Source organism: Poromitra crassiceps (genome assembly GCF_964638095.1).
Source record: "Poromitra crassiceps genome assembly, contig: HAP1_SCAFFOLD_272, whole genome shotgun sequence".
In the NCBI taxonomy this organism is placed as follows: domain Eukaryota; kingdom Metazoa; phylum Chordata; class Actinopteri; order Beryciformes; family Melamphaidae; genus Poromitra; species Poromitra crassiceps.
In genome coordinates this window covers 167161-179660 of record NW_028152125.1, presented here as the reverse complement: position 1 = coordinate 179660, position 12500 = coordinate 167161, and the positions used below count along the sequence as shown (strand labels likewise).

The 12500-nt window shown below is 42.6% G+C and overlaps 1 protein-coding gene across 2 annotated transcripts in view; it reads left to right on the top strand.

The window, feature by feature from the left end:
- LOC310770950 (serine/threonine-protein kinase Nek6-like) overlaps positions 1–12500 on the top strand; it is an 85699-nt gene that overhangs the window by 51774 nt on the left and 21425 nt on the right. For both annotated transcript variants that reach the window (XM_083663645.1, XM_083663646.1), the window contains exons 6-7: positions 3870–3980; positions 11570–11678. In XM_083663645.1, the coding sequence (XP_083519771.1) occupies positions 3870–3980; positions 11570–11678 (220 nt within the window). The remainder of the gene's footprint in view (positions 1–3869; positions 3981–11569; positions 11679–12500) is intronic.

Genomic DNA, 12500 nt, shown 5'->3' with positions numbered 1-12500 from the left:
ACCATGCCTATCTGGGAAGCCATGTAGTGTGGAGCAGTACCATTAACTCGTCTTCAGCAAGCTAGCATTAACTTTAGTATAGCCCAACTCCTAAAAGCTGCGGTTTGAAGGGCCTTATTGGAATTTATGCAACCTTATACATACATGCTAAGACCATGAGAGAGAGAAAGATTGACCAGACCCACCAGGACACCGCACATGTGAAGAGCTTGGTAGGTCGTTTTGTGAAGCCAATCTAACGTTCGTCTAAATGAATGAAGATGACAACAGCATTATTAACAGTATAGTAAGATATTTCATCTTTCAAAAGATCAGAGCATGTTATTCACTTAGCTTAACTCACGGGCTCATGTCATGACAGCGATGGATCATGAATGACAGGTGAAGAAAAAAGACACGATTGTGTGCGTTACTGTCTCCTGCAGATTTGCACAGATTTAATGGTCTTGTTCAGTGAATACAGCCTGCCTCAAGTCCCCAAAAATTCAATCTAAAATAGTGGTCGGTCAGACAAAGGCCAGTAAGCAAGCGGAGATTTCACTGGCTACTGGCACTTGGGGAACAGTGACACCCTGTGGTGTGGAAAGTTCATCAGTTCTAAGATGGCCCATGATGACCTACTTATGGTGTTACGTGAATTCGTGTGGAAGTTAGGGGGGCAATCTTCCTCAATAATCCAATTACATTTTCAGTGCTTTAGTATTTTAACATTTGATTTCAAGGTGCTGCCCAGAGCGGTGTCCTCTTTCCCTACTTCTTTGGTCTGTACACCAACAGCTGCACCTCCAGTCACCAGTCTGTCAAGCTCCTGAAGTTCGCGGACGATACCACCCTCATAGGGCTCATCACAGACGGAGATGAGTCGCAATACAGACCGGAAGTTGACCATCTGGTGACTTGGTGCAGTCAAAACAACCTGGTGTTAAATGCTCAAAAAACTATGGAGATGATTGTGGATTACAGGAGGAACACAGCCCCACCTTCCCCCATCACCCTGGGTGACTCCCCAGTCAACACTGTGGAGTCCTTCCGCTTCCTGGGGACCATCAACAGCCAGGACCTAAAATGGGAGCTGAACATCAGAGCTCTCACCAAGAAGGCACAGCAGAGGATGTACTTTGTGCGGCAGCTGAAGAAATTCAAAGTGCCAAAGGCCACGATGGTGCACTTCTACACCTCCATCGTTGAGTCCATCCTCACCTCCTCCATCACCGTCTGGTATGCTGCTGCCACTCTAAAAGACATCAACAGACTTCAGCGCATCATCCGCTGCGCTGAGAAGATAATCGGATGCGGCCTGCCATCCCTCCAGGACCTGCATGCAGCCAGGACACAGGTCTCGCAAGATCATGGCTGACCCCTCCCACCCTGGCCACAAACTCTTTAAGACACTCCCCCACGGCAAGAGACTGAGGTCTGCCAAGACCAGAACCACCCGCCACAAGACCAGCTTCTTCCCAACCGCCATCAGCCTCACCAACAAAGCCCGGAAACCCCTTCCACCAAGGATCCCCCCCCCCCCCGCAAGCGCACTACCTCCTGATATATTCAGCTGAACTCCCCCCATAAAACTGTAACTCATATCTAATTTAATGCCTGTTTAACTGGGACTGTGAATTCATGTAAATCCACTGCATATTTAATGCCTATATACTGTAACTTAGCCTGTAAATTTAATGTACATTCAATGTAAACTCTTATTTAACTTTGACTGTAAATTCATGTAAATCCACTACCTATTTAACGCCTATTTAACTCAGTCTGTAAATCTCATGTAAATTCAACGTAAATTCATATTTATTATCCACAGAACACTTCACCACATATTGTATATATTTACTCGATTTGATTGCACTTGCAACTTTGTGATTGTCTTTAGTTATCTTCCTACTTCTTATCTCTGTATATTGATGTGACCACTATGCTACATACAGACACTAAGACAAATTCCTCGTATGTAACTTGCATACTGTGGCAATAAAAGTGATTCTGATTTTGATTCTGATTCTATTTGACTGCTTTTGCCTCATAACCTCATAGGTTTTCATTGGATATTGACAGGATCCACATATGCATGTGAGTTGCGCGTCATTAATAGCAGGCACTTAATGCAGATTAACAATCAATCATGTTTGTTGAAAGCCAGTCTGATTGACTTGTGCCATAAGGTTGTATTGGGCGAGTTGAATGCTCCTATTGTCTCCTCTCCTGATGCAGGGAGATAGTTTGGCAAGCAACGTTAATGCACTGCGTGCTCATGAGATTATATTGTGATTCCAGACTCAGAAAACTTTAAAGGTCCCAATTCGTGCAGCTGTAACCTCTCAAAAACGTGTGTCTCTGGTCCATAAAACATGATTCTGGATTAATTTGTCGAAAATATAGCAACCCCGTTTGTTGTGACGGAGTTGTCACTTCCTCATCTCGTTGCATCCCAAGAATGGTCTGTTTCTATAATATATTCAGAACTAACAGTTCCCATTGGCCGCTGAGGGAGAGCCCGCCCCAGGCTCCCAGCGGCCAATCAGATTAGCGTCTGTGGACCAGCACGCTAGGTTGTGTCCACAACTAACGTTAGCAACGAGCTATCGCTAACTTAACGGTTGCTACGCTAAAGAGGACATCTCAAAATGCCTAGACTTACCGAATACACCTCCGCAGTTGCTGGATCACGTACAGTTGGCGTCGCTCCAGCTAGAAGTGTTAATTTTGTGGCTATAGACAAAATGGTGCAGGTAGCTTGTGTGAGAGAGACGCGCACAGTATGCTTGAGGACGCGACTGACGTCACATTAACCCGTCTGGGGGAACAGAGCGTTAGGGGGCGTGGCTTGAAGGAGACTGCAGGGGGAAGCTGGATAGGGACAAATCCAACTGTGGCAGTTCTGAGCTTGTGACCACTCATTACAGGGAGGGATGACAGCAGCATATATGCATTTACAAGTAAAAACAGCTTTTGCACGGAATGGGACCTTTAATAGTTCAACACATGTGACAACATGATTTGTTTTCACATGTCACGCTACTCTTGTCATGCCAATAATAATGTTAATAATATATATTTTTAAATGCAAATTAGGAAACGTGAATAATTTAAATTGAATGGATACTTGACATTAGCCTACGGGAGATTAGTATTAGTATTTGTCAAGTACCCTCAGTACTCATTCAATTGAAATTATTCACGTTTCATAATTTGCATTTAGAAAATTATATTTGTGGCATTTGACCTGCACCATGACTTGTTTTCAGCTGCAATACCTTTTGATTGCCATGTTAAATGAATGACAGATTGAGACCAAGGACCCTAAAAAAAGAAGATGGATAAGACATCACTGACATCACAGCATTCGAATTGGGAACAGTACTATGAGAAATGAGTGGGCCGGGCAGGGGAAGTCCCACTATAAACCATCATGTGTTGTTTCACCTTTGATTGAAAAATGCTGAATGATGATTTTATCTAAATGTGTGCGTTTATTTTCCTTCTTATTGGTCTCCAAACAGATCATGGCTCTGTCCAGCAGTTGCATATAGCTCAACTCAAGCCCCTGTTTGGTCCAACATAGAGCTAGATTAGCTCAACTACATCATGATGATACACGACCGAACGGGACATCAGTCAACATCACGTCATGTGTTTTCTTGAATCTGGTGGAAGCATTTTTCAATCAAAGGTGAAACAGCACAGATATGATGGTTTATAGTGGGACTGAACCTGCCCGCCTCATTCACTTCAATAGAACTAGCCCCAATGCAAAATTTGAATGCTGTGACGTCACGTGAGTGATGTCTTATCCTTCTTTTTTATGGTCCTTGATTGAGAGCAGGATGAGCTGACTCTTTTCTCTTGCCCCCCCCCCCCTGCAGCAGCTGAATCACCCCAACGTGATCAAGTATCTGGACTCGTTTATCGAGGACAACGAGCTTAACATAGTCCTGGAGCTGGCAGATGCTGGAGATCTGTCCCAGATGATCAAGGTCAGGAGTTGAGGAATGAAGTCCAGAAGACCTGGATGTTTGCACTTCCTGGTTCCTTAGTCTAAATTAAAAGTTAATGGAATTTTTGTATGGTGATTTCGGTTAAATGCCTGAAATAAGGTCTGTGGTTAACAAAAGTTTATGAAACGGCGTACTTCATGTTCAGCAAGATACTCTTCACAAATGAGGACCACTTTTATGACTTTTGAAGCATTTTCTAAAAATCACATTTATTTAGTCATAAAAGTGGGCCTCATTTGTCAAGATTATCTTGCTGAACACAAAGTTTGCCGTTTCATATAGTTTTGTTAACCACAGACTTTATTTCAGGCATTTAACCGAAATTCCCATACAAAAAAATCCCATTGACCCAAGACAAAGGAACCGGAAGTGCAGGGACTTCTGGGTTGGCCTACAAAAATATGTCATACCTGCGGTACTCAATTGGTGCACCATGTAGCATCCATGCACCATGCACCATGATGCACCATGTAGCATCAGTAGATCATTACCAATAATTACAAACTTTGTGTCATTTGCATCAATCATTGATGAATACAGCTGGGATCTGTGATGGACTGAATCCATCTCGGGTAGAACTTCCCTTGCCGATATTTCATAATTGATCATGTAGACTAGTGCAAGGCGCGTTTCCTGCAGTGCTTTATTTAAATTGTAGACTAGTGCAAGGCATGTTTCCTGCAGGGCTATATTTAAAATGTAGACTACACTAATGCAAGGCATGTTTCCTGCAGGGCTATATTTAAAATGTAGACTACACTAATGCAAGGCATGTTTCCTGCAGTGCTACTGTATATTTAAATTGAAGACTAGTGCAAGGCGTGTTTCCTGCAGTGCTATATTTAAAATGTAGACTACACTAATGCAAGGCATGTTTCCTGCAGTGCTATATTTAAATTGAAGACTAGTGCAAGGCGTGTTTCCTGCAGGGCTATATTTAAAATGTAGACTACACTAATGCAAGGCATGTTTCCTGCAGTGCTATATTTAAATTGTAGACTAGTACAAGGCATGTTTCCTGCAGGGCTATATTTAAAATGTAGACTACACTAATGCAAGGCGTGTTTCCTGCAGTGCTATATTTAAATTGTAGACTAGTGCAAGGCATGTTTCCTGCAGTGCTATATTTAAATTGTAGACTAGTACAAGGCGTGTTTCCTGCAGGGCTATATTTAAAATGTAGACTACACTAGTGCAAGGCGTGTTTACTGCAGTGCTATATTTAAAATGTAGACTACACTAGTGCAAGGTATGTTTCCTGCAGTGCTATATTTAAATTGTAGACTAGTGCAAGGCGTGTTTACTGCAGTGCTATATTTAAATTGTAGACTAGTGCAAGGCATGTTTCCTGCAGTGCTATATTTAAAATGTAGACTACACTAGTGCAAGGCATGTTTCCTGCAGTGCTATATTTAAAATGTAGACTACACTAGTGCAAGGCATGCTTCCTGCGGTGCTTTATTTAAAATGTAGACTACCCTAGTGCAAGGCATGCTTCCTGCAGTGCTTTATTTAAATTGTAGACTACACTAGTGCAAGGCGTGTTTCCTGCAGTGCTATATTTAAATTGTAGACTAGTGCAAGGCGTGTTTCCTGCAGTCCTATATTTAAATTGTAGACTAGTGCAAGGCATGTTTCCTGCAGTGCTATATTTAAAATGTAGACTACACTAGTGCAAGGCATGTTTCCTGCAGTGCTATATTTAAAATGTAGACTACACTAGTGCAAGGCATGCTTCCTGCAGTGATTTATTTAAAATGTAGACTACACTAGTGCAAGGCATGCTTCCTGCAGTGCTTTATTTAAATTGTAGACTACACTAGTGCAAGGCATGTTTCCTGCAGTGCTATATTTAAATTGTAGACTAGTGCAAGGCGTGTTTCCTGCAGTGCTATATTTAAAATGTAGACTACACTAGTGCAAGGCATGTTTCCTGCAGTGCTATATTTAAATTGTACACTAGTGCAAGGCATGTTTCCTGCAGTGCTATATTTAAAATGTAGACTACACTAGTGCAAGGCGTGTTTCCTGCAGTGCTATATTTAAAATGTAGACTACACTAGTGCAAGGCATGTTTCCTGCAGTGCTATATTTAAAATGTAGACTACAGTAGTGCAAGGCATGTTTCCTGCAGTGCTATATTTAAATTGTACACTAGTGCAAGGCATGTTTCCTGCAGTGCTATATTTAAAATGTAGACTACACTGGTGCAAGGTGTGTTTACTGCAGTGCTATATTTAAAATGTAGACTACACTAGTGCAAGGCATGTTTCCTGCAGTGCTATATTTAAAATGTAGACTACAATAGTGCAAGGCATGTTTCCTGCAGTGCTATATTTAAAATGTAGACTACACTAGTGCAAGGCATGTTTCCTGCAGTGCTATATTTAAAATGTAGACTACACTAGTGCATGGCATGTTTCCTGCAGTGCTTTATTTAAAATGTAGACTACACTAGTGCAAGGCATGCTTCCTGCAGTGCTATATTTAAATTGTACACTAGTGCAAGGCATGTTTCCTGCAGTGCTATATTTAAAATGTAGACTAGTGCAAGGCATGTTTCCTGCAGTGCTATATTTAAATTGTACACTAGTGCAAGGCATGTTTCCTGCAGTGCTATATTTAAAATGTAGACTACACTAGTGCAAGGCATGTTTCCTGCAGTGCTATATTTAAAATGTAGACTACACTAGTGCAAGGCATGTTTCCTGCAGTGCTTTATTTAAAATGTAGACTACCCTAGTGCAAGGCATGCTTCCTGCAGTGCTAAATTTAAATTGTACACTAGTGCAAGGCATGTTTCCTGCAGTGCTATATTTAAAATGTAGACTAGTGCAAGGCATGTTTCCTGCAGTGCTTTATTTAAAATGTAGACTACACTAGTGCAAGGCATGTTTCCTGCAGTGCTTTATTTAAAATGTAGACTACCCTAGTGCAAGGCATGCTTCCTGCAGTGCTATATTTAAAATGTAGACTAGTGCAAGGCATGTTTCCTGCAGTGCTATATTTAAATTGTACACTAGTGCAAGGCATGTTTCCTGCAGTGCTATATTTAAAATGTAGACTACACTAGTGCAAGGCATCTTTACTGCAGTGCTATATTTAAAATGTAGACTACATTAGCAGTGTTTCCCACAGGATTTTGAGAATTTGTGGTGGGGGACCGCAGACCCCCTAGAGGGGTGCGGGGGCATGCCCCCCCGCGAGATTTTTTTAAACATTTTAAAGTAAAATGCATGAATTTGGTGTACTTTGAGAAAGCTTAAGAGCAAAATTAAAAGGCTAGATCTATGAAGAACATGTCATCATTACTGTGCTGTGGGTTACAATGACAAACTAAATTTCTCCCTATAGGTCAGGGATACTCAACTTGCTTTGCCACTTTCGTGAAATGATAGAAGGCGAGGGGCCAGTTAATAAACAAACAATATACATTTTTCTGTAGCGGATTGTAGGTTTTTGGGGTGTCAGCCGGAGTTTAGGCTGACAGTGTTGTGCACACCGGATAGTTAGTTAGGTTAAGTTAGTTGGGTTAAGTACATACATAAGTGCCTGGGTAGCGAGCAGATGGAGTCCAGACTGAAATGCTATAACAGAAGTATTGGCCAGAATGACATGAACATTTATTGGACACTTATTCAGCGGATATCTTGCATGTTGCGTTCAGGTGCACTGTAAAAAAAAAAAATTTTTTTTTTTTTTTTTTTTTTTGGTCAACATCTTATTGTGGCGGTCCAAATATTATTGTGGCGGCCCGCCACAAATTCCTTTATGTATGGGAAACACTGACTAGTGCAAGGCATGTTTTCTGCAGTGCTTTACTAGATTGCTGCCTTAAAGGATGGGTTTTCCGTGGGGAATATGAATATATATTAAATCTCACGCCCCTAAGGTTTTCGAATCCGTTGAAATTTTTGAAATTGGTTATTAACTCATTCACCGCCAGTTTAGGACTGCCAATATTTAGCACAGGCCAAAGATTTTCATAATTGTTGGTCATCTTTCAAGACCCACAGTAAATTATCTATTAGCACCAGAGTGATTTGCAATACCTCAAAATGAAGATGTACATCTCTGGGTTCACCAGGAAAAAAAAAGTGAGCTTTTAGCATGTTCTGTACTCTACTTATAGCCATTTATATACACCCTGTTTTCCCCCAAAAGTTCTCCCTGAGAAAATAAACAGGAGAAAAGGCATTTTTTGTAAAAGGGCACAATCTCAGGAAGAACTCACTCTCAATTCTTTTATTTTGAACTGTATTGACATCAGACATGTAAATATTATTCGTTAGGACACAAATGACAAAAAAAATATATATATATATATATATATACACACATGAAGTGCTTTTTTTTTACATTCAACAATACAGTTTACTCGGTGTGAGTGTGCAGACAGACAGACAGACAGACAGACACACCGACAGACAGACAGACAGACAGACAGACAGACAGACAGACACACACACACACACACACACACACACACACACACGATCCCCGATCCCCCTTTTAGATTTCTAACCCCACATAGGATAAGCAATAACCACACCCTGTGGCGCTGGGATTGGCCAGGAGCAACACTGGAGGGCACGCAGCCCAGCGATTTCATGAACTGAATAGCTCTTGAGAAAGGACAGCGGGCTGCTGTGAATGCCGCTTCTGCCTTGTGCCTTGCTGTTGTGTGTTTATTTTGCACCCGTCCTCGTCCATGTCTCCCTGTCATATCCTCCCTGCTGCTATCTGATCGTTCCCGTTTTCCCCTCGGCTATTCAACACGTCCTCACCGCCCTCGCAAACTGATCGATCATTTCCTCATTCCTCCGATGATCAAACACATCTCTTGATTACTTTCTCCCGGCTGGCACAGAGGAAGGCGACTCCAGCTCGTGCAGCGCGCCGAGGCGCGTTTCAATGGCGTTTCTCCTGTCTGCACAAGGAAGCGTTACCAGTTTTCTGCTTTTCCTCTTGCTCAATTTCAAAACAACAGCTGCGGTATGTGTTTGTTCACGTGTTGTCTTAGATGCTAGGGACCTGATACCATGTGACAGGCTGGGGAAGTGTTTAAACTACGCCCTGCAGTAATAAAAACAAAAACACGTCAAACACGTCATTGGCGGGGAGGGCTATTTCTGATAACACGTCAAAGACGTCATTGGCGGTGAATGAGTTAACTGCCATGCCTATGAAGCATCTATCACATTATTTCCATGTCGCTCTGACGCAAAACGCGTCAGAGCGACACCCCCCGCCTTGCGGAAGTCGTGCACCTATGAACTACAACTGTTGTGAGCCATGGTCCCGCCTCTAGAGGTCCTCCACGCCCCTTCAGAGGTCTGAAGAAAAACAAAAAGGCAGCCATCTTTTTCAACCGCATAGCCTCCTGTAGCTAATATTAGCTTTCCATAGTTCCTTGCAAACTAACCCGATCTCGGGAACGGAAGCACGTAGCGACACGGGACTGGCGGCATTGGAAAGCTCGTCAAATTTTACATCTAGTAGTAGGTGGGTTGAAGTAACGAAATCAACGCTGAGCAATGTACCCGTTTTTACACATTTTTACAGAAAATAGTTACAACATCAGATGCGCGTAACTCCTACGAAAATGCCTTAAAATGCATGAATTTTTTTTTATGAAGACATCTCCCGACATATATACTTCAGTTTAAATTTGGTGCAATTTGGAGGCAATTTATTTTCGATTTATTTTCGATTTATTTCTTCTTCTCTCCATTTATTATTGTCGAAGCCTTCTTCTTCTTCTTCTTCTTTGAGTTTTATGGCGGTTGGCAAACATATATGTGCATTACCGCCACCTACTGGAGTTTGATATCAGCCTGGCTGAGGGGTGGGCATGGAAACGAAGGCCACGCGAGCCCAGTGCATTGTGGGAAATGTAGTATTTCGAGTCCCCGCACCCCCCCCCACCACCCCCCCCACACACACAGAGTGGATTTCGGTTGATATCTCTGTGAGTAAACCTCCAATTTCAAAAATTTCAACGGATTCGAAAACCTTAGGGGCGTGAGATTTAATATATATTCATATTCCCCACGGAAAACCCATCCTTTAACAAAAGAACAGCCTCTCCATTATTTGTATGACTATTTTCTTTGAGAGCAAAGCAATGTTCAACACAGAGTCTAACCCTGACATCTGCTGAGTCTAACCCTGACATCTGCTGAGTCTAACCCTGACATCTGCTGAGTCTAACCCTGACATCTGCTGAGTCTAACCCTGACATCTGCTGGCCAAAACACAGAGTCTAACCCTGACATCTGCTGGCCAAAACACAGAGTCTAACCCTGACATCTGCTGGCCAAAACACAGAGTCTAACCCTGACATCTGCTGGCCAAAAGCAACATTGTGAACAGTGAGATCATTTTTGGAGTCTTAAAATTAACTTAACTTAACTTAAAATTAACTTAATTGGAACAACTTAAAGGCAGGGTATCCTGAATTCTTGAGCACATTTAGATTTAAACATAACTAGCTTTGCAAATTACAATCTCTCTCTCTCTCTGTCTCTCGCTCCGTTCTATCTAACCATTTGGCAGTACCAATGACCAGATGATAGTGCTGCTCTGGGAATTCATGTTGATTTTGGTTCTTGGAGGTATGAAATAATCACATAAAAAACATAATACGGTCACTGCAGTATGCCATTTGCCCCCAGTCACCAACTATAAAACACACTCCCTTCTACAAGCCAGTCAGATGTAGACACTGAAATCGGCGAATCAGCGCTAGGATTTGGCAGGAGATCTGCTGGATTTCTTGGTGGCACAAAGATAAGAGGAAGTGTTTAACTTACTTTAATCTACAGTGTTCTAACTGCATAGTTTCAACTTGACATTTGCTTAAGTGGTCAGAATCCTTCTGGCTCTTTCAAACAAAAAATTAATGGAGTGACGCTGGTTGTAGTTTTACAAGTAGTTTGTAGAGAAAAACTGCCACTAGCAGATAGAGGCTAACCTTTATCTCATCCATCGTCTCGTTTGTTTAAGGTAATTATTAGGTTTGTCACAATACTAGGCCTTTTAACTTCGATACTGACACGCAGGATGATACCATTTTCAATACCACGGGAGGGGAAACGACAACATATCAAGAGGCATAATAAACGAACACAGATGGACAGATAGGCGCTTCTACATAATCTAAGCCCAATAAAACAAATTAAAAACGTTGCACTTACACAGCCGATTACCCCTGCTCTCTAGTCATCAGCCTATCACAACACAGCAGATTACCTCTGCTCTAGTCATCAGCCTATCAGAACACTACAGATACCCACCAATGATAGGGAGGGAAACATCAGTAGTACAGTACGATTTGATTTTTCATTAAGCGAAAGCACTGCTGGTATCCATACTGTTGCAATTGAGTATTGTATGCATTTCGAGTTTTTAGTATTGATACTATCGATACTTTGGCAACCTTAGTAATTATATCAAGGTATCACACTTAATTTGACGATATATTGATGCTACACACAGGACTTTAAGATGTAGAATTGTACCGTTGTAGGGAGTAACCATTCCCTTTCCCTCATTTCTCTACCTAGTACTTCAAGAAGAAGAGGCGGCTCATCCCAGAGAGGACCATATGGAAATATTTTGTGCAGCTGTGCAGTGCCCTGGAGCACATGCACTCACGCAGAGTCATGCACCGAGGTAAACACCATTTTTAAACACTGACAAGGCATCTCGCATGCTACGCGCGCTGGATTCCTAGGCTCGCCCGCTGCCCGGGCTCGATGGGGACTCTGACTTGAGTCCCACTAAAGAGTCGCACTAAAGTCACACACACAGTCACTTGAGACTTGTCCTCAAAGACTTGAGACTTGACTTGCACTTGAGATTTAGGACTTGTGAACAATCTTTATTTTTATTTTACTTTTTGTGTGCATTAACATTAAGGAAATGTCTACTCCTACTAATGTCAACTGATCATTACTGGTACTGTATGCTAATAAAGGAGTGAGGACATGCTTTGAATTCCTTAGTTTTAGCTATAACAGTGTTCTAAGCAGACCGGATGGCATGCAGGTGGCAGATGGTAGAACGCTCATCCATAAGAGACTTGAGACTTGTCTTGGACTTGCCCCCTCAAAGAGTTGAGACTTTACTGGGACTCGAGCTCAAAGACTTGAGACTTGACTTGCACTTGCAAAAAATGACGTGAGAATCTCTGCTGCACGGCCTCGCCCGCCCTGCAGCTTGCCGAGCTGGCCCTGCAGCTCGCATACGCAGCTCGGCTGCTGCATGGCCTCGCCTGCTCTATTGGCATGCGGCTCGAGCAGTCTCGGCACCTTTTCTGGCCCTTTTGGCCTGCTTTCGCCCACGGGAGGCCTGCTTTCGCTTGGGTGGAGGAGCTTCAGCAGCTTCTCTGTCCCAGCTTGGGTGGAGGAGCTTCAGCAGCTTTTCTGTCCCAGCTTGGGTGGAGGAGCTTCAGCAGCTTCTCTGGCCCAGCTTGGGTGGAGGAGCTTCAGTAGC